At 39.3% G+C, this 22963-nt stretch overlaps 1 protein-coding gene across 1 annotated transcript in view; it reads left to right on the top strand.

The window, feature by feature from the left end:
• LOC146003883 (thrombospondin type-1 domain-containing protein 7B-like) overlaps positions 1 to 22963 on the top strand; it is a 559677-nt gene that overhangs the window by 522782 nt on the left and 13932 nt on the right. The window contains exon 25 of the mRNA XM_083142348.1: positions 20416 to 20506. Within this exon, the coding sequence (XP_082998474.1) occupies positions 20416 to 20506 (91 nt within the window). The remainder of the gene's footprint in view (positions 1 to 20415; positions 20507 to 22963) is intronic.

Below are 22963 nucleotides of genomic sequence, written 5' to 3'. Positions count from 1 at the left end.
TCGTGACTGCAAATCACTCCACAAATATAACTGTTTCCATCAATTCACTTACCGCCTTTCTAGAGAAACAAATCTACACAATATATTCCAAAAACTAACTAAGCCGCATTACTTTCATAACAAAATTAGCACCTGGGTCGATCGCACTGCCATCTACTTGTCATCGTCTCGGGGAACCAGTTTCTTGGGTCGTTTTCCACACTACGTTATTCAAGGCGCTGTACCTCAAGGATTAAATGTTGAATGTCACGGCAGTCCGAAGACAGACCTCAAAATACTTTTCAACCGCGGAAAGTGATATTTGCTCGAGAGGAACAGTCTACACACGATAGGGGAGGTAGGCAAAACACGCACGAAACAACGCTGTCGGATTCAGATCAGTATTCCGTTAGTATCTGTTCGGTTGTTTTGTTTATTGTACACTTTCGCTTGACTTTTATAGCTCGCAACTCTCCCTTTTAATGTATTTTGCTTGCCACGTTACTACGTGTGAAACTTCAGTGCTGCTTTCACGGACAGATTATTGTTACGGAACCTAATTATCCGTAACCGTTCCACCCCTATTTTGTCACTGGACTCGCCCAGATGGTGCATGCGCACTTCGTCACGAGTAATGTTCAAACTAGACAAGGGCAAATGTCGTAAGTATTAAGGTATGACCGTTAGCAGCTATAAATCTCCTATTGTTACCAGCTCGTGTTTTATTTTTTCCCTTTTTTGTGTGGCTTTTTATTTTTACGAAATTCGATTCATTGGTTAATTTGATTTATTTCACTTCGCTTTTCTGATATGATGAAGGGGCACTCACAAATAACACCCACCCCCAGGCTGGGATTCAAAGGATTCGAACCCTTGGTGTGCTAACCACTCCGCTATGGAGATCGTCTTGCGAAATTTGAGAATAACTCGCTGTAAAGACAGCTCTAATTTGATATTTTTCTCAGTCTACACTTTTACGTACATTGTGCTCCTAAAAAAGCAATGTTAAACAAGTCACCGATGCACAAATCACCTCTAGGTAAGCAACTTAAACAAGATCTCGTTCGTTTACTTTTCGGTGCACCCTCGTACATGATACGATTTGCAAATTGACTCGACGACGAGGCGAAAAGTCAAATTATTGAAACTGACGCTGCACAAAGCCATTGAAAGCAAATTATCCACTGCCGAGATACCGACGATACGACACGCGAACGTTGAAATGATTGAAACCGACGGCTCTCTTCCGACGCGGGACAAATTGACATCCCGCTATGGTCATTACTGTTATCGTGTCGTGTGTCCTGCCAATCATACGGATGCTGATTGAGGAGAGGTTATGGACGGTTTCGCTAACGAGCGATGCTTACAGGAGTGTTTTGCTCCTCTCGAATGGGTTCGTCCGCAGAAGCCTTTGTCCTCCGTTAATCACGCGCGGGGAAAAAATGATTCGCAGCTCACCTGTGACCACAACGCTTAGCTAACAGGTCGTTTATCAAGCTGGATTATTCGACCTCGGTTTTCCCGCCTATAATTACCCAGGCATACAAATCATAAGTAATCTATTTCTATTCCCCAGCTGGATCCGTTTCCAAAATTGAATTTCGGATTGTCTGAGAGTGGAAACGCATGTTGTTATTGTAAGTATTACCAATATTATTATAAATATAGTATCTAACTCTAGCATAACCAAATAACCTCATATGACTCCTATACACTGTATATTCAACATAAAGTGCAAGTAGGCCTCTCCGATGGCGCAGTGGTTAAGTCGTCGCCTTGTAATCAAGGGGTCCCGGGTTCGATACCCGGTGGAGACACAAGTGGTTCGGATCCTACTTTAAACTGTAGTTCCAGTCCCGATTAGCCTTACTGTGCATAAAGTGGATTTAAAACACTAAATCAATCAATCAATAAAGTGCAAGTGTGCTCTAACTATAAAGATTTCGTAATATTAATAGACTCCTATCTTCTACAGCACTTCTCTGAAGTTTGCAAGACAGCAAAGAAGATTACTAGGTTTTATGTTTGTCTCATCAAAAGATATTAAAAAAGATAGTACCTTAATATGCCTGTATAAGACAACAGTCCGTCCAATTCTGGAATATTGGAATGAATTATGGTTTTTGTCAGCAAAGAATCACTTCGAAAATGTAGAATCAGTTCAGAGAATTTGTATTAGATTACTATCTACAAAGTTTAGAAAGAATTCACTATGAACAGCATTATTCGGAGTGTTGTCTACCTTAGAAGAATTGATATCCAATGCATGTACTGGATATCCCTGGTGGAGATATAGATGTCCAGTATGGATATCCAGAACCCGAGAAACACCATCGTTGTGCGGGATTGCATAGAGTCACAGATGTCTGTTTGTGCTAAATTTAATATCGGTCGCTTTCGATTATTTTTACATGTCACCCCTTCCACACCACCCCTAGGGGTGCCAGGGGTGTCTTACCCCCACACTATTTGTTTCGAGATTGCAAGTGATACGTGTACCAAGTTTGGTGGAAATAGCTCCAGGCGTTCGAGAGTTATGCCAGAACGAACATACATACACACACACATACATCCATTTTTATTATATAGATTATATATATATATATATATATATATATATATATATATATGTGAAATTTTGCAATTTTCTGTCTCCTATTTTGACATAGTGATGTACTTGGTTGTCATACTGTGCTCATCACTTATATATTATTAGCCACGTCTGTACAAAACTCTGTACCGTAGGTGTCCTGGTACATATAAGTTGTTAGCACAGCACGCTAGAGGCCCCGGGTTTGAATCCCGACCTGGACATGGATTTTCTTTGTGAGAGTCATCAATTTCATCATATAATCGCTCATCCTCATCGCCGCGATTATCCAAAATGGGCAGAAAAGCTACGTGAAATGCTTCACTCACTCAACCAAAGCATATCAATATAGCAGGATCCATATCAATGTTAATTTAGGTTCTTTTAGATTGTTTTTCTACCTCTTGGATTAATCACGACGATGAAGATGAATGATGAACTGGTGATGTGAGAAATGCCGCGCTGAGCCTTTGGTCTACGTCAGCTAACCCGTATTGGAAAAGTCTTCCCCTTTGGAAAAACGACCATGATATTCCAAATTCTGAAAAATTATATTACATCTGTATGGAATTTTCTTCTAGAGCATTCAAATGAATTTTCATGTGGTTTGCTTTCGCTAGCGTAAAGGACCGTGAATGAAGGTGGTCTAGCTTCTCTCGTATATTCCAGATAGCTTAATATCTAAAGGTGTCGCCCTTCGATGAAGGTTACGCTCCTATGGCGGGACATTTTGGAACTGTAGTTCTGGCCTCGATAGACCTATCTGAGCATAAAGTACCCCTAAAGCAACTTTTTCAAACTATTCATCCTCATTGCCGCGATTAACTAAGCGACAGATAAGAAAGTATAGTGAAATAGCACTGATGTCCAAAACATATCCAAAAATGATCCATATGGAACATGCATGAAACATCCTTCCTGGATATCCGATGCGGATATATGGATGTCCAAGGGTTATCCACTGGATATCCACTTGATATTCATGGATATCGTTGACGGAAATACAGATGTCTACTGGATATTCCTGGATATCCTGGGCAGAGATATGTATGTCTAATTGATATCCAATGGATGTCCACTGGATATCCCTGGCGGAGATATAGATGTTCCCTGGACACTTGTGTTGTATGGGTTCATCCTCATGGCATTAGTTTTAAGTAGTACTTTTATGCTAATAGTAACTTGTTATTCTTACCACGTGTGTAAAATGACGTTACTTTCTCAGTTCACATGCAGTGAAAATGTATGCAATCCCTCCCGGTTTGTGCCTGTTCCATTCTCTTTGATCGTCCAAGCTTAATACCGAAAGCATTTTGCGGCTTTCAGAAGCCCGCGATGGCAAAGCTGATCCCGCTGCGTATGCTTCAACCCAGTGCTGCCAAATGCAAACTACAAATAATCCCTGAAGGTGGAAATCACTCACGTGTAAATTCATGTCGAAAATTTAAAAGTTTGTTCCTCACTGAGTCTCATGCCACAAGGAACTGCAAATACTAGTGTTAGCCAAGTGAATGATATATTCATCTGAGAATGTATCCTTACTGAGCTACAAACTCAAGGAAATCGAATCAGCAAAAGTAGACATGTGAACTAAGAGAATTATAGCAGCGAGGATGAATGACGATCATATGAAATAGAAGTAAGGTCAAACACAAGGGTACCCTGTTCAGGACTCGAATCGACACTCCTTGGTGCCAAGGCGGTGAATCAGCAGCATTAAGGTAAATAAAGTATTCACATGCGATACAATATTGATGTGTTCTCCGGGCTAAATCGTGATATATATATATATATATATATATATATATATATATATATATATTGTGTAAAGAGTAATAAGGTGGATACCGTGGGAGTATCTGTTGCTAGTATTTTGAATGTTTTCGCCCCGCAATTGTTTAATGAAATAGGAAACTTTCACTGAGAGGGCTAAAACTCGATTTTGAGATAGGCGAGCGGGTCAATAGGGTTACTTGACCCCCTAGAGTAAGGTGAAACTCTCCAATTTATTATTTTCTTTGTTTTATTTGTAAATTTTCGGTTTCCCTTTCCATGTATCTTCTTTCTAGTTTTCCATCTTATTATCTTAGTCAAAAGAATTTCTTTCCTCTCTTCATGACAATATTTTTCTCTGTATTTCCTCCTCTCTCTCTCTCCCTTTTTGTTTTCTCTTTCTCTCTGTTTTTATTTTTGTTTTCTGCTTGTGTCGCTTTCCCTTCATTTCTTTTTGTTCTTCTCTTTCTTTCTCTCTCCCCTTCTAATTTATATTTTCTTTTTCTCTCTCTTTCTTTTCTTATTTGCTTTTCTTTTCCTTTTTCTGTCTGTTCTTTCCTTTGTTGTTTTATCTTCCCTTCTCTGTCTTTGGTCTTTTCGTTTTTGTCTACTTCCCATTTCTCTCTTTCTTTTTGTTCTTCTCATCCTGTCCCTTTTCCCCATTTTGTTTTTCTCCTCTTTTCTCTATTTCCTTACCTTCTCTGTCACGCTTTCTTTTTTGTCTCTCTTCTCTTCCTTTCTCTCTCTCATCTCTCGCTCTCTGTTCTTTTACACCTTTTCTGTTTCCCTCACCTCTTCTGTTTGTGTGCGTGTGCCTGTATGCGTCTGACATCCATATTTCTCATATTTCATCCTCTATCACCTCTTTGATTTCTTATTTTCTCCATCTCCCTTCATCTATCTCTTTCTGCCTTGCTTCTTTATTTTCTCTCCCTTTCTCTCTCTCGCCTACAGCATATTTATTTATCTTCATCTCGAACTGTTCTGTCTCTCTATCACTTCCTTTTCCTTCCTCTGTGTGTGTGTACGCGCGTGTGTGTGAGCGCGTGTGCGTGTGCGCGTCTGAGTGTGTGCCTTTGTGTCTGGCATCTTTATTGCTCATCACTTCTCCCTTCTTTCATCTCTTCTTTCTTCTGATGACAAGCAGACATGACGTCACTATATTCCACTTAAGGACTAACTTCAATAATTTTTGGAAAGTTTTCAATAGGCGTCCATGGAAAGGACTAAATTTGGCTCTAAAAGTGACAAGTTGGCAACGTCGTTCTCACGAGACTAATGATCAAATGCCGTCCTTAGTTTCTGAAGGCGCTCACAACTCTCAGGTACCGCTTCAGTAGCTGCGGTCGAAGTACCCAGCTCTTCTCCTCAGCGCGGCTTCCCATTGCCTTGCATACACGGATGAAGTGGCTTAAACCAAGAAACTTTCGCGCCGGTATAATGGAGCATTTGAATAACAAACAAGAACACTGTGAAGCTTAGTCGCTGTATCTCGTTCGCTTCCTCCTTGACAACAATACTACTCTAGGTAATTTCCTTTTGATCCCTTGCTTGCCAACTCTTCTCGTTAGAGTTCCAAGATTGGACGGAATAGTTAGAGATATGCGTCACATTTTAGCTTCATAGAAGCCGTTACTGACCACGTTGAATACACTGACGAAATTAGTTTGTTCCCCTACAGAGCTCTTGTTCGCAGCAAAACTTTCTAGCCTTGCGTTTGGCTCCCACGAGTGATGTACTATTTAGATATTTAGACCTTGACCTTGATCCGTTGTCATTGCACGTCTACTTGGTTGAACGTCATTTCCAAGCACCAGACTGACACCGGGATACACCTGCTCTACACCTAGTGTCAAAAAGTTCAGCGAACTAGACGGGCCTCCTGAGTCAGCCCTGGTTTCAACTGAATTTGGACTTCCGCTGGGAGATATAGAGTGAGATTACTTCCGTCACATCGCTGGTTGCTCACTTGTAGCTTTGGAGCGGGCTACAACTTCCGAATCCACCAATCAACTAACGAACCGTTGACGTCATCTCAACCTATAGCTTGACAAGTTTAAACACAAGACGCTGCAATCCACTGTTGTGCACCTCACATCACATTTCCCCACTCCCTTCTCCACGGCGACGTCGGTTCGCAGTGTTGCAACCTTGCCTGTCCTCGAAGGGGCTTTCCAGAGCAGATTGTGGATTTCGTTGGACCAGGCATGACTTGATTTTCAGAGACACCGGTCACATAATTCGCCTCACGCACTCACAATTGTTCTCCCACGCAAACACACACACGAAACGCACCACTTCAACAGCAGAGAAACGCCTCCGAAAACAAGAACCTCTTCCACACGAATGATGGGGTCAGACGGGGATCAAAATAGTGCCTGCAGTTGTGACGTCAGATAAAGAAAAAATTGGTTAAACAACGGTGAAATATGCAGCCAAGAGTAAAGAGCAAGAACATTTAAATGCTTTAAAAAGAACACAAGCAAGCGTGTTATTAGATTGCCTTCTCGTAGTGATTGTTGTACGATAAACAAAATAACCCCCACACCACTCGGTTTAAAAAAAAAAAACAAGACAGGCCACTGCTCGATGTCGCATTCAGAAAATGAAGTCATTCGCCCAGTAGTTTCTCTTCGTTATAAACCTTAACGCGCTTGCGAGAAAATACTACAGTTTACGATCCGCACACCGCACGCATTTTCAAAGGCCAGATTAAATCAAATGAACCACTGATATAATATGAGCCGGCACCGTCACGCTACACAGTGAAAATCGTTTTGTCATATTTGTTTTAGCTAAATTTTGCTGAGTTAGCACCACTGGTACTCTCAAGGCGTGGAAGAGTGGTGGGGAGAATGAGGTAATAGGAAGTGCTCCGGAGCGGCTGCGCATATTGGGACTTAACTTGACAGGTTAGAGCATGCTTATCATTAACACTCTTGCTAGCTAGCCAGCCAAATAAAACCAGAACCAGAGCGAGATTATTTCCGTAACACCTCTGGCTGTTCAGCATTTGCAGCTTTGAAGCGAGTCACAACTCCCGATGCAACCGCTCAACAAGCGAACCGCTGACGTCATCTTAACCTTGCACCTATCGCTAACCGTCTTGCTTACGCTCTAGGCTGGCTAGCTCAACACGTGCGTTCGATTTTCAGAAAATAATTTCACTATACTGGCTCCACTGGTTCAGAAGAAACGGATCCCGTTGCGATATCACTGATACGAGTAGATAATTCCACACCAGTGAATGTCGACCTCCATGTCGGATTGGTTAGAGGAGTCCTGTGTTCGAATCCGGGATAATACGCGAGTGCTAGTTTCTTCCTATCCTGATTAAAATCTAAGAATAAAGTGAACAATCTGTAAGAGCACAAAAGAAAGAAATGCACAGGGCTATAACAGAGACTAGGGATCGAATCCTGGTGCGTTTGTTGCAAAAATATCATGCTGCCATCTGTTATCTTCTCATGCATTCTGTTCCAATAGCTTCTACATTTTCGGTTCCGGTACATTTGCACCGAGGCCTCATACACCATATCATCATTACGTGTGCCTGTAGCGAAGTCTGTTTGAAACGAAATTCTCGCCTTTTTGTTTTTATAAAACAACCATAGAGGCAATGCATATTTTCCCCCATAACGCTCCTTCCTGGCTCGTATTTCGTTCGCCTGGAGCTAAAAAGGAAATAATAAAGATCGTAAACTCGCTTCCATGGTTCCCCAGTGATTTTGCTCGATGGTAATAGACTTTACAAAAGGTTCTCATAAGGAAGTTTCAAAGACAAAACAAACTATAAACATTTTTCTTGAAGCAATTTTCTCGACATTTGTTCCAACTCCCTCTGTTTACTAATAGGATAACTAAATATGTAACAGTGAAACAGATTTCAACGTTTGGGCCTCAGATAAGTTAACAATGCTGAGTCCATTTCAACAACCGATATGTAAGGAATTATTTTAGGTAGACTGGTAACATTTGATAAGAGAATAGGACTTATTGTATCATAAAACAATGCTCTTCTAGACCCACATGTCTGCACTTTTAAGTTAACAATCGTTATACTGTTTGAAATCTGCTTAATACTGAGATATTTCATAAATTCGGAAATTCGTACCATGCCCTGTTCGGTTAAGAAATATTGACCCTGGCAGACCTTGTCAGCTCCTGCTCAGAAATGTGTAGAATAAGCTTTCTACAGGAAATGGTAAGAACACTGGCCTTTGGCAAGAGGTCACGAGAGGCCAAGCGAGGGTTTATATACGTGCGCATGAGAGCGACACGAGGTCTTTTAATCTGGAATCATCGGAGAAGCAGGAGCTACTGGTCTTATTTCTAAACCGAACAGGGTAAGCTAGTCTACACCCATTCTGCCATTTGCATTGCTCACTTCAGTCTAGAAACGAATCATGAGTCTATTTGAATGAATAGTTAGATATTTGTACCTGCCCGTTCAGGGCTGTCTCTACCATCAACTAGTACTAATAGCTACATCCCTATTTAAGATCCCGCGTTCAGAGGAACGCTACGTAGTGGAGTTGCGGAATTTTTTCATTTATTTCACTCTGAAATAAATGAAAATTGAAATTTGTTAAATAGTGACATGTCAGAATTGTTTTTTCTCCGCGAATCTTTATTTTTGGGGAAAGCTGCGTAGCACGCAGTTTTAATGTTAATGATGGTTAATGTCAATAATCAGCTTTAATTCAGTCCTTACCCACCACACCCACCCAATAGGCTAATCACCCGCAGCATTAAAGCACATTACAATGCGGAGGAAACGAAAATAGAATGTTTCCTTTGGTAGCCACGGGCAATGAGGCTACAGCTCTGCGCCCTTGCTTCGTCGCGGTTTTCCGCGTCGATGCGATGTGGCATAAGGTACGTCCGTCATTCCGCGCACCGGAAGGATCGATGTCGGACATTCGAGTGTCATATTCCGCCCAGAATTTGGCCAGCCCTACCGACGAGCCCTTGTCATTCCGCTCCTAGTAACGCCGTGGTTCGCTCGAACCCGGTACCTTTGGTCAGGCCCTGATGGCTATGACAGAACTACCACCTGGGAATTTTTCATCAATTCACAGGATTTTATCTAAATTTTGAAAGTGGCACTTGATTTTGATGACCCTTGTTTTTGCAGTAGTCTCTTGAACAATTTGGTATTTTTTTTAACGTAAATTTGGTGCGTGACTTATGATATTTCGGCTATAAACGATGATGTGTGTACTTAGTGGGTCACAGCAGAGAGTATTGCTGAAGTTAATTGTGTTTTAATTAATTAAAGTCCTTTAAAGTTTCAATTTCATATATATTTTTAAAACAGACCGTAACTTGTTAATGATCCGAAAAGTAACGCCAGTTGTGTTTATGTGTTTTAAGTTTAAACTGTTAAAGATTATCGCAAGGAGGATATTTAATTTTATCACGTATAATTTTGAAATGCACAAGGATCAGTGGTCGACTCACTCGTAATTTAAAATGACTGAAATCTCCTCGTCCCGAAGATGGGAGCCTTGGTACTAATAATTGTAGTGCAAATTGATAAGGAGATAGTCGAGAGAATACACGAGTCAGTCGCAGAGCATTTTTATTCTTACCTTGTTTAAGGAATATTTTTTTACTAAAGTAAAGTTAATATGTGAAAAAACGAAACGCTAATTATATTTCTAGGAATAGAGGAGCAATTATATGTCCGCTACTATACGCTGGCGTAAGTAGTAAGAGTGACGCTACCATTCGGCTAGAGTATAACCCGCTCGTTGATTCAATGTTCTAGCTAAGGGATAATAATAGGTGTTTTTAGTTGTACGCGCAGAAATACCGGTAGTGAAATATAAAAGAGTGCGCAAGTGTTTATATATATGTTTTAAGGAATAGAGGAGCAATGATGTCCGCTACTAAAGGTAGTAAGTGTGACGCTCCCTTCCATTAGTTTTAAGGTTATGTCTTCCCCTACGAATTAATTGTGTACACAGAGGTACCCGTAGCAAGAGGAATGACACTGTCATTGTAGCGCAATGACATAAGAATGACTTAGTCTGCATGACTTTTAGTTTGTTAAAACACCATAGTTAGGCGTAAGCCAACTTGTAATGAAAAGTAGAACGAGACGTAAGCGGTATTCAAGGCGTGGAGTATTTCACATATTAACGAGATTATTTTTGTTATTATCCATATATTTATTGTCTCCTTCAGCTATTTATTAAAGGATAGCTTAATATTCCTCCTTTTGCGTTTTCTAGCTTTGAATTTTAAATACCTTAAATTTCATGTGTATTTATATTATGATATTTATATTTCAAGTTACGGCATTCCTTAATGTTTAAATAAACACTCTTCAGCATTATTCAACAGATTTCGTGTGGTTATTTAATCGCATCGCAAATCACTAAATAGCGATAAAAGTTAAAAAGGTTGTTTAAATTAAGGCAAAACTGGTTGTCATTTTTTCATTAAATAACGATGAAGTATTGCGCATAGTGTAATCAATCAAGCCCTCCCCTTAGGTATAATCACGTTTACATTCCGTCAGCTTACGATAGGTTTAAACACGCAAGTTTAATCTCTGCACCGAAAGCACGATTCATTCGTTGTTTTCCTTTTGTTCCTTCGAACTCAGGATATGTGCAGTCGCAAGACTCAAGTCCAGGATTTTCTTCCCATGTAAGTCGCCAGATTTCCGTGCGGAAATTTTCACATTCGAGTTAGCGGAAGAAACATATCTTATTTCAGTCTCGGAGAGAGAGAATTTGATGACACCTTTTTTTTTTCGTCTAGTGTCGGGATGGATGCGGAATTTGTTGTAGATGAACTTTACACTCAGCTGGCGTCGACACTGAAATTTCTAGCCTCCCAACGAGGTGAGAATAAGAGTCTCTTCAAGGGCGCTTATTTATGCGTTTTCTCGTTCCTTCAGAATTTTCAAAAGTTTCCAGAATGAAATTTAATTACTTCTTACAGATTAATTTCATGTTAATCTTCGTAAAGTAGGTAATAGCGAGTAATTGTGCTTATATTTTAATCTCCATGATGAGTTTTAATGAAACTTGAACAGAATTGCTTAAATCCGTGCTCCTTTACTGGCACGGTCTGTTTGTGTATCCTTCATTAGTTCATATTATTTGGCCTAACAAATTCAAAATGACCCATCCGATTTCATATTGACATATATGTTGCGTTTATAATGTTATAGTGGCAAGTAATATGTGAATATAAAAGAAAACTCATAACATTTTATATCACGCCGCTAGATGGCATCGCCGACGCTTCGTCTCTGTCAGAAGCGTTGTGAAAGAAACTGAAGATCAGAGAGCGAAAGGATATGTGTATGATTAATAATAATAAATAATAATAATTCGGTTAAGCACCCAGGGTCACCAGGCATTTCCTATGACCTTTTTTCTAAATGGATATAAGTTTAAAATGCTTCGTATATCGCACCATTGCCCACAGCTATGGATGAACTAAAAAATGGCAGTTTTACCTCCGTGGAATCCTTGTCAGCAAACAAACTGGACGATGTGCGCCAAGAACTTGAGTATCGTCTCGAAGCTGCTCGTGGTGTTATGTTGTTAAGGGAATCCATATATACCACATACAAAGTATGACATGAAATTTTATGAGTTGTTCTTTACATTAATGTATCACCCACTATAGTAGGTCCTAACGTTGAAAACTCAAAAAATGCCTCAATTGAAAATTGAACGAATCGTATTGAGTTACCCTGTATATTGTCTTTACATGTATAAGCATGGCACTACGTGGTCCTAACAATGTCAGGTGGTCATAAATTATATTGAAACGATTAAATGAGCCGAAGGAAGAACTTATCATACAGTACTGTATATCAAGTCATACAGCAGCTCAAATATTTGTTTTCAAATTGCCAATTCCACCACTAGGTGGCTACACTGTATTGTGGAAAGCATTCAGCAGTGCCAGTAGATAATAATGACCACTGGCTGCCTACTGCACATGCTCCAAATGACACATTTTCAATTGCTTTCATTTATTATAAAATTTAGTTCATGCGCCAAATAATTGTTTGATATGTTCTATGTTTTTTATATAACACACTGAATAACTTATTTAGTTATTTTACTGTTCATCACAAGCTTAATATTTCATTATCGAAATATCCTTGATACATTGATGATGATCCACGAACTTATCAAGTATTTTTTTGGCTTCGCAGTCAATTTCTCAAATCACTACGTTACGAAGGTGATTGGTACTAGTTTCTAGGTTCACATTGTGATAACTCACTTTCTGTGGAGAAACCTAATCACTTATAGCAATCTAGTACAGCACCATAAAATAACATTTTCCACAAGAGCCTACATTATACCTACTTTGTCACACCATCTCTTCAGATTGAAACGTTCTGATAAAACCACTCTTTGACAATCATTTGAGGGGGGTTATGTCCCCTCACTCCCTTATTATTCAACACAAGTTTGTCCTCGACTTCAAATGAATAAGAGTTGAAGAGAACATTCACTTCTATATCATCGAAACCGATTTACATGCAATCAAGGGAATCTAATTAAAGGATTAATTAAATTGTAATTAATTCCTGCAAGCAGAAACCTTAAGAAGGATAACCTATTTATCGACAACCATTACGCTGGAAGAAAGATGTAATTGCAGCAATCAATTGGGATTAAAGTTGTAATTCCTCCCCGGCAGATGGCACTGGAAACTAATTGCTACGGATTAGTTGCGGACAGTATGTCATTTGCCGTTACTACGTATCAGGGTCGTGTGTAAAAGCAGATAAGCGAAACACGGAATAACATTGTAAGAGATGCAAGTTGGGACTGAGATTACCGCACCAAAATACCTCGTCGTGGTATTCTCCGCAGGTACTATTCAATAAAAATGACTATGCGTTTAGAGAAATTATGGTTAACCATAGGAACATTCCTTGGGTTGCATTTAAAAATGAGAATATTTGCTTGAATGCAAAGCATATTTAGATCACGTGTGCAGTTTTACAGTGCATATAACTGCATATTTGAGATGATAGTGCGTTTTTACTTAAAGTACAAATAACGGCATACATAAGGAACCTTTCGAATTTTCTTCGCTTTTGGTCTCAGTGCAGTGTCTTGGAATGGGTATTAGTCACTTTATAATTCAATAAGTTCAACATTCAGTAGTGTATTCAGGAACTGGTTTGATTGGTTCATTCATTAGGTTTATTTTATTTAGCTTTTCTGAAACTATTGGCTAATCGTGAAGATGAGTAATGATATGATGAAATTGAACAATGAACACCCATGCCCAGTCCGGGATTCGAACCCTTGACCGTTGTTGGCTTCGTAGTGCTAACCACTCCGCCACGGAGGTCGGCTAAGTAAGTGTAACCGTTACTCAGTTACTAAAAGTCCGAACACTGCTTGTTAGGCACTTATGCTCACAAAATTTAATTTTTTTTCTAACACTGGTAGTTTTCCGATCGTAGTTACTTGTTACGATGGAAATTCTTGAATTCACGAAATGGACAAAAGTTACGCTATCCACTATACTACCGAGCCCGGGCCAAACCTCCTCTCAATTCTACTTTCCGTATGAATATTATAAGATTGACGATGATGACTCCAAATTGCGCCTAGAACAAAAATTAATGCTTCGAAATTTTTGTAAATTTTCTAGCAGTCTGATGTCAAAGATGTGATGGTTGGTAGACTTCACTTCAACTGTTTTCCCGTTACACGCGACATGATGGCTTCACTTTCCCATTTCGCTTTCTGCTTCAGATTCTCGGAAAATTTGATTTAACAAACGGCAGCATTGTCAGCCGCTTCACAAACAGTGGCAGATGATGGAAGGAGACCTGTGACGTTTCAACAAGTTGGTATGCCTCATCGCACCAAACTCAAACACCTTCTTGTCAAGCACCGTATTTCATCATCTAACAACGAAAGCATTTAGCCTGACGTCAGAAAACGAAATACGGTGCTTGACCAAGAAGGTGTTTGCGTTTGGTGCGGTAAGCGAGACCTTCAACAAGTGTCATCTTTTCGAATGCATGTCTTAGCCAGGGATCATACCGAGACGAGACAAGTCTCAGTCTTGTTTCCGGGACGAGACGAGACCAGGAACGAGACAGGCGTCTGTACAATTTAGACGAGACCGAGCCTCTTGTCTGAAAGCCTAGAATCATATAAGACTTCGGCAAAGCAGAATGTAGGTTACAACACATTCTAACAAATTAGTATTGTTTTACAATACGTCTCATTTACACACACCGTATCTGTCTATGCATAGACAAATATGTTCTTGGTTGTGCATGCACTGTTGTTGTTTGTTGGTATAAATAATATATTTTTTATATATTTCTATCGAGAAGCGAGACGAGATGCACACACTGGAACAGATGTAAAGATGATACTGAGAACAACATAGGCGCAAGACCAGATTGTACCAACCAGCATCATGCACGTTGACTTTTGAAGGTCTTCTGATACGCGCCCAATAAGCCTTAGGTTCGAGATAAGTGATCTCACGTTGTCATTTTCACATCCCTTCCTGAGAAGACTAAGTGCAACCCTAATCTAAGGGTCTCATAAATCTTCCGCGTGAGAAGATTAGAAAAGTTGCCGTGACGTGGTAATCTGTACCCTTACCGAGCATCACAATTTCAAACTTTTTCGTGCAAACTCATATCTGTTCTGCCCTATTTGGCAAATAACGACAGAAAAAATCTTCTTTCCAAAATACGTACTTCGATTTACACTTTCAAAAATCAATGTTCTTTTCCAATGACATTTGATTTGATTTTTGTTATTTTACGTCGCATTTCTAACACTTTTTGGCTAATCGCGACATGGCGGAGTGATTAACATAGCGCGCTACGACACCAGGGGTTCCCCGTTCGAATGCCAGCCTGGGTGTTCCTTGTGAGTGTCCCTTCATCAATTTCATCATATCATCATCCATCCTCATCTTCGAAATTAGCCAAAAGTGGCAGAAAAACGAAGAAAAATAAGCCAAATCAACTCGCAAAGAACACCCATGCACAGGCCTGGATTCGAACCGGGACCCCTCGCTGTGCTCCCAACAACGAGAACTGTCTTCTTAGTTTAATTTCGCTTTTATCTCAGCGTTGCAAAACACCTGAAATCTTATGTTCTCTTGACGGCTTATATTATTAAATGGTGAGACCCAGCGTTTTCGTGGTAGTTGATATCATCAGCCGATTAATCTTTCGTAACATATCATCAACCAATCACAGATTAAATACTGTAGTAGCAAATAGACCAAATATTAATCGTTAGTGATAACATTTGACAATTATGGACCAAACATTAATCTTTAGCAGCAACATTGGTCAATTTTAGACCAAATATTTATCTTTAGTAGCAACATTGGTCAATCATAGACCAAATATTAATCTTTAGCAACGAACATTGGTCCATCATAGACCAAATATTAATCTTTAGCAACGAACATTGGTCAATCATAGACCAAATATTAATCTTTAGCAACGAACATTGGTCCATCATAGACCAAATATTAATCTTTAGCAACGAACATTGGTCAATCATAGACCAAATATTAATCTTTAGCAACGAACATTGGTCAATCATAGACGAAATATAAAGCTCGAGTAACAGCGACACAAATCTTCTCACTTTTACATCATTTACTACATAATAAGAATGTTGAAATTGCTCTGCGTCCTTACATGTTGCAGTAATATTTTTGTAAATTGTATTTCTATTGTTTATAGTTGCTTTTCTGCCATTTTTTGTTATTGGCAACTACGACAATGAATGATACTTAGATGAAATAGATGAGGGGATATTCACATATAGAAACACTCGTGGTCAGACCGAAATTCGAACCTGGAACCTTCGGCATGTGACGGTATTAATTACAATTTTGCCTTCTCCCTGATATTAGTGGGACTAAGATTAGTGTCTTCGAATCAAGAAGTAATTGTTTGGTTTCCATTGGAGCACATTTCAAGAATTCGGAAGTAAACTGTAGGCCCAGTCCCGTTTAAATCTAGTAGTAGTAGACTTTAAATTTTAGATTCAATATTTGTCAAATGCGAAAGGGAGCTTTGGCTGTGCGTCGAATTCTCTTTGCACAAAATTCTCGTATTTAATTACACATAGAGCTGGTGAAGGGGTTAAATTCATGCCTCGGAGTCCGATCACGCGCGGGGAGGATACCCCTCGGGCGGAATCCCTATCAGCCGCGGGAGTTTCGGAGTCTGACGTAATTCGGGAAGGTGGGACGTGCGCTGGGTTTTGTTTAGGGGACTCGTAACGAAGGAAATGCGACTTGGGAAATAAATGTCCCGGGAGTAGATTCCGGGTCAAAGAACTGGGAGAAACGCACAACAGCATCTATTCTCCAAGGTAGGCTTAGAATGACACCCACGCATAATACACAATGTCCCAGTAGTCATAATTACGGAAGGGATTTTAAGGTGCAGCACATTTAAAAAATATATAGCTGTTTTCATACCGATCGTTTGGGATATGTACGAGGGGATGCTGAAACGTTCGTAGCCCGACGTATAAGGAATGCTTGATTGATTGATTGATTTAGTGTTTTAAGTCCACTTTATGCACAGTAAGGCTAATCGGGACTGGACCTACAGTTTAAAGTGGGATCCGAACCACTTGTTCCTCCACCGGGTATCGAACTCGGGACCCCTTGATTACAAGGCGACGACGCTACCACTGCGCCATCGGGGAGGCCAGTATATAAGGAATGCATTTGGAATGATGAAACTTCATAGTTACTCAACATACCCCCTTGAAGCTCAATACACTTTCTGGCCCGGTGCTCCAACTTTTGCAAACTACATTTTAAAAAATTGTGAAATTTGCTCCTCGCACCAACGCTCTGTGGCAGTAATCACCTCCTGATCTGAGGCAAAATGGCTGAGGAAACAGAAAGTAGTCCCGTGGAGCCAGATCGGGGAATAGGGTGGATGTACAAGACACTGAAAGCCCAGGTCTTGCAACTTCTTCTGTGTTGCTGCTGTTCGATGGGCAGGAGCATTGTCATGGGAGAACAGACATGTTCACTTAATAAACCTGAGACGACAAGAAAGCTTGTCAATTATGCAATGCCTTTTGGTATATGTACATACAAGGATATGTACTTTCAAGACATAATGTGACGTTCCTCTAAATAGTTTGGGAACTTGGTCGGGCTACGAACTTTTTAGCATCCCCTCGTATTTTAGAACATGGAATCAAGTAAAATGAACACACTTTGTTGCATCTTTTTGCACCTTTTCTTGAGAGTAGCATATTTATCTCCTTTATATCCTCTTTTTTGATGCTTCAGCAAAAATGGTTACATGCTGCCATTTTTCTTGCTCTAGTTCAGCAACCCCTGGTGATAGAAGGTTGAAACTTAGAATGGAGAAGGGGGAAAGTCTGAAGAGTGCAATGCATGCTTGCTCAAAATCCAAAATGTCTTTACACAGTCACAAAAAAATAGGAGGCATTACTTTTAAGCACGCCCTCGTACAATTTGTAAAATCATTAAATTTGAACTTGAAAAATATACTTGGAGACAAACATTTCTCCTGAAAGTGTGAATTTTGAGCACATTTGCACGCGTTTTCTCATGCTGCGGACCAATTTCTGGCATTGTTGGGGCGTAATCTCACTCCATACTTCGGAGATCTGTTCACGAAGTTCCTGGACATTCCTTGGCTGGCGTCTGGCTACACAATGACCAATGGTATTCCATAGGTTTTCTATAGGATTCAGGTCTGGACTTCGTGCTGGCCAAGGCGACAGTGGGATTTCCCTCGCTTCAATCCAAGCCATTGTTGCTGCTGACGTGTGGCAAGTGCTGGAAGACGATGTACCCGTTGTGGAGCTTCTGGGCGGATGGGGCCATGTTATCTTTCATTGTTTCGATGTATTCTCGTGAATCCATGGAGCCAGGAATGAATCTCGAAATCCCTGTCCCTGCAGGAGACATGCATCCCCAGATCATGACTGATTGACCCCCACCCTGAACAACTTGCACGAGACATTCGGGGAGAAGTTTCTCGGTTGCTGTCCTCCGAACTCTCACTTTTCGGGAGCTGTACAGCACGAATGTCGATTCATCACTTAAAAGAACCTTACCCCAATGTTCCATGAACCAGTTTCTTTTATTTTTGCACCACTTCACACGATTTCTCGTATGTACATTGTTGAGCAATGGCTTTTTGAGAGGAGCGTAAGACGCAAGCCCACATTCCCCCAGACGACGCGAAATGGTCATCTTTGAGACCCTTTTATTAGTGGAATCTTCAAATTCCCTCATTATCGCTGGAAGAGGAGCTTTACGGTCATTCTTTGCCACTCTCGCGATAATCCTGTCCTCGCGTACAGACGTTACCCTGGGGTGGCTGCAGCGTGGTTTATCCACTGTACCTTGCTGCTTGAATTTGTGTATTGTGTTCCCCACGCAGGTTTTACTCACATTCAATGCGACTGCAATTTCTCTATGAGACCTATTGCATCTGTACATACCAATTATTTGCCATTTCACGACCACGGGCACAGGTTTTTTCCCTATTATCACGTAGCTTGCGATTCAAACAGCCTGTTTGTTATCAAGCGTAACGAAAACAGGTTTGGACTTGCACAATGCTGCTGCTCGAGATATGTCTTTCTGCGCCATCTATTGACACACATTTCAACTAATGACTGATGAAATTTGTTCACTCCTGCGCAGTCGCTGAGGAAGATATTGTTATCTGAAGACCTCTCAGTTTTCGCTGTATTTTTTTATTTTGCGAATTTTAGAAAAAAATATAAAACGAGATTTTTTAATTTTCTTTTTTTGCGCCAGAACCTTCCTTCATGTTCCACAATACTGGAAAAAATCAGTACTGTCATAACGACGTCGGTTACGTGTATACACATTTATCTGTACTACAAAATGCTGAATTTTTCAGTTAAGAAATTTGATTTTCCACTTTCGTATCTCAAGAACTACAAGACGTATACCAATAGTTTTTCGCCAATATATACCTCACACACTATATTACATCCATACAATTTCACTCCAGATTTGTACCAAAAACTTTCGGTCAGGATTCAATAATATGAAAAAAGTTGGTGGTCTTAAATTTTTGGTATGGACTGTACATTTCATTGCTTCTGTTTCTTTATCTCCTCACCTTTCACTTTCATCGTAGAGATAAACGTAGAGAAATGTAAAAGTGGCATATCAAAATACATACGCTATTTAAACGCAGCTTTAGTTAGCACACGTGCAACTCATCTTTTTTTGCACAACATATTTGCAGACGATACAATTCAATCGATATTTCAATTACAAAAAGTCAACATTTTCCCCAACACGTTTACAGAGCGGTAAAATAAAAATGAACCAGTTACGCCCTATAAATAATTATAATAATAATATATATACACGCTGTATATACAATAAAATATCGCTCTGTAAACAACATGGCTGTAAGTTGATTCTGATTGGCTGTTCGCACATCGAGCGCGGATCAAGTAGGGAATTAGGAAGACATGTTTGGCGGAAATAGCTAGTAGGAAAGTAAGGGTTTCTAGTCCGGTACCTAGTTAGCAGTGCCCTAAGGGGGGGTTGGTGGGGATCATAACCCCTCTTTTGTTCCGGCATTCCTAAAAAATAGTAAAGTCAATCGTAGTATTGACTACTAAAAAAAGAAGGCATACATCTACTCCCTTAGTACGCCACTGCTAGTTAGTGGTAGAAACTAGAAGTTTATTTCTATTGGATAACTGGTTTTAAAATACGAACGATTGAAACAATCGTATGTTTACTCCGTCATGTGCAGATAGGATAAATTGCCATTAACGTGTTCGATAAGTTCCTAACAACCGCAAATTTCTTGAAACTGTACTTCACCGCCAACGTAGAAAGAATGTTTCACACGATTTTACTACACGTAATTTATTTGATGTTATTTTTTATATTATTTGAAAGTGACAGGGAACAATGAATAATTTTTGTACCAGAAAAAAATATGATAAAATATAATGTTTAGCAATTGTAAAATATAAGGCATTGTTTAATCGTTTATTTCACTTCTCTCTTTACAGAAGATGACGAAATTAGTGTTTGGATGTTTGCCATGATAGGAATAGGCTGTGTCTTCATTATATTCGTTGCAGTTTCCATTTATTTAATGTGGTAAGTGGTTCTTATTTCCAGTTTCTTATTATTAATATCCACAAGTTGTATGACAATAGCAAATAAGATTCGATGTCTGATCTGTAAAATTCACAATGAGTTTGGATTGAGAAAGGTTTAGTAGTAATTGCCTGAAACCTTTACACAGAAATACCACTACTGTTAATTTCAATTCACGTTTTGTGTGCTCGCTTTTTATTCATCTGCCAAACTTAACTTTAATGCAAGTTTCCGTATGGTAATCAAGTAATTGAGAAAGAGAGGAATAGAACATATAATAACAATGAATTTTGAACAATTGTTCCACTTCACTACTTCCAAATTATTCAACTAGAAAATTAGGAAAAATGACTTTCAAACAAGACAACACAGCAGTGCCATCTCCTGTTGCATTATGTAGTGTTTTAAAAGTCCTGCAGGATTATGAACAACTATAACTTTAAAGTAATAAGTTTATTACAACGAAATATTTTTTTTTTACACAGAGGTAAATTTGAAATTTTGTTCTGCCCACACTGCTGAACGAATGTGTGCAGGTGATCACGCGATCACGTGATTCCAAGATGGCGCCGATGAATGAAAAAAGCTCGGTGCGTTTTATGGCTTGCTGAGTTAAAATTTTGTGTTTGGTGCGGAGAAGGTTCCAAAACCTCCAGATAGGAAGAGACTCGCTAGTAGCTCCAGGGAATTATATATATAAGCTAAATTGAATAACAATATATTGAACAATCTAAAAGGCATGTTAGTTTCAGATACAATGAACATGTATGTGATATTACAGAAAGTTAGGTAAAACTGTGAAATCGTAAAATCTGTAAGTTAAAATTTATAAAGGGGATATGAGTTGAGGATAAACGCAAAAAAATACTTTATAATACCTGTTATCAAATGTAGTTTGAACGAGTGTACAGGTCATTTCCTAACATCATGACGTTATTGAATTACTGCTAGAAAATTTTGTTCAAGAAATTTGGTATAATTCAACTGTTATAAATCATATCGTCGTAGTGAAAATTATAAGAATAATTGTAACTGGTCTGAAACTGATATAGTATTTTCATGTTAGCTGAAGAGGATAAGTATAGATGGAGAGATCGTTGCATGGATGGGAAAAATATTCTTCGAGTTTAATCGTGTTAAAAAATAAGTAGATAATGCCTCCAGATTTGGATGGTTTTCACGTCGACTTTTAAAGCATGAATTATATTGTAATTAGTGAAAATATTCAAAATATATAAGAAAATTAATATTTGTCCCAAGATCATTTTTTTCTGATGCGAGACAAATTTAAAATGTTGGTTTTAAAATTAGAACTCTGTTTTTATTCTCCCTCGCTAGTTCGTTTTACCTTTTTACTCTGATTCATCGCATGGTCACACAAGCGTGCAGATTCAAAAGGTCTAAGGGACTTTCAAAGGATCAACGGAGGGATTTTACACAGTGAAGAGAGCATCCACTGAAAAATCGGATTACAATGGACTTAATTCTAGATTGGTACTCGCGTGGGAAGGGTACAAAGAGTTCGGTGGAACACGATTGAAACTGGCTGGTGGAATTGAGTCTGCGCTTTCTAGGGAACGGTCCAAAATCATATCCCCGAGCTATATTGCGAGTGACGAGAAATTAATGTGTTGTTCCAAAACTTCACTGGAAGTAGAAAAAATGCTGTTTCCATTGCTTTTTGTTTCTATTTCGTAACCGTCAAGTATTTCAGGTATATATTAAGAGTGTTCAAATTCAATGGCGAATATACTACAAGGTTGATGAGATTTGTAAACCCTGAGTAAGGAATATAAAAATGCTGTTAAATTTAGGGAAGGTATAGTCCCCCTTCATATGCTACCCTTAGAAAATTTTTGAGCACATCACTGTTCAAGAGCAAGTGTGCTTCAATTTTTTTTAACATCGTTTTAAAGACCAACTCAATATAATTCAACTCTAATTGCTTATCTATTGTAATAAAAATGAATCCGATGTGTAATATTTTCCGTTCATTTGTAATAAAGACGCAATCCAATATTTGAAAATAAAAAAAATCGGTATAAAGTATTCCCTCTAGTAGTACAATCTTCACTTTCCGCCTTAGTACTGAGTTTAGATACCGAAAATCTTATATTATATATACACAAGATGTCATTAAAATGGCGCCCGGGAATCCACAGAAACGAATAGAGGCCATGAAAAGAAACAACTTTTTTCAGTAACATTTTTGTCGTTGATGCGCCGTTTCGGCGCTACGAACGTTCAAAAAAGCCCTTATTTCAGCCTGTACACTGACAACCCAACATAACATTTAATCGCATCTAAACGGAACGAAGTAACCGATGCGATTAAATGTTGGGTTACCAGCATACAGGCTTTTTTGAACTTTCGTAGCTCCGAAACAACGCATCAACGATAAGAATGTTACTGAGAAAAGTTGTTTCATCTTTATAGTCTCTGTACGTTTCTGAGGAG

Source organism: Lepisma saccharinum, chromosome 21 (assembly GCF_977018435.1).
Source record: "Lepisma saccharinum chromosome 21, izLepSacc3.1, whole genome shotgun sequence".
Taxonomy (NCBI): Eukaryota; Metazoa; Arthropoda; class Insecta; order Zygentoma; family Lepismatidae; genus Lepisma; species Lepisma saccharinum.
Note: the sequence above shows the minus strand (reverse complement) of the source record. Positions and strands in the feature narration are given on the sequence as shown.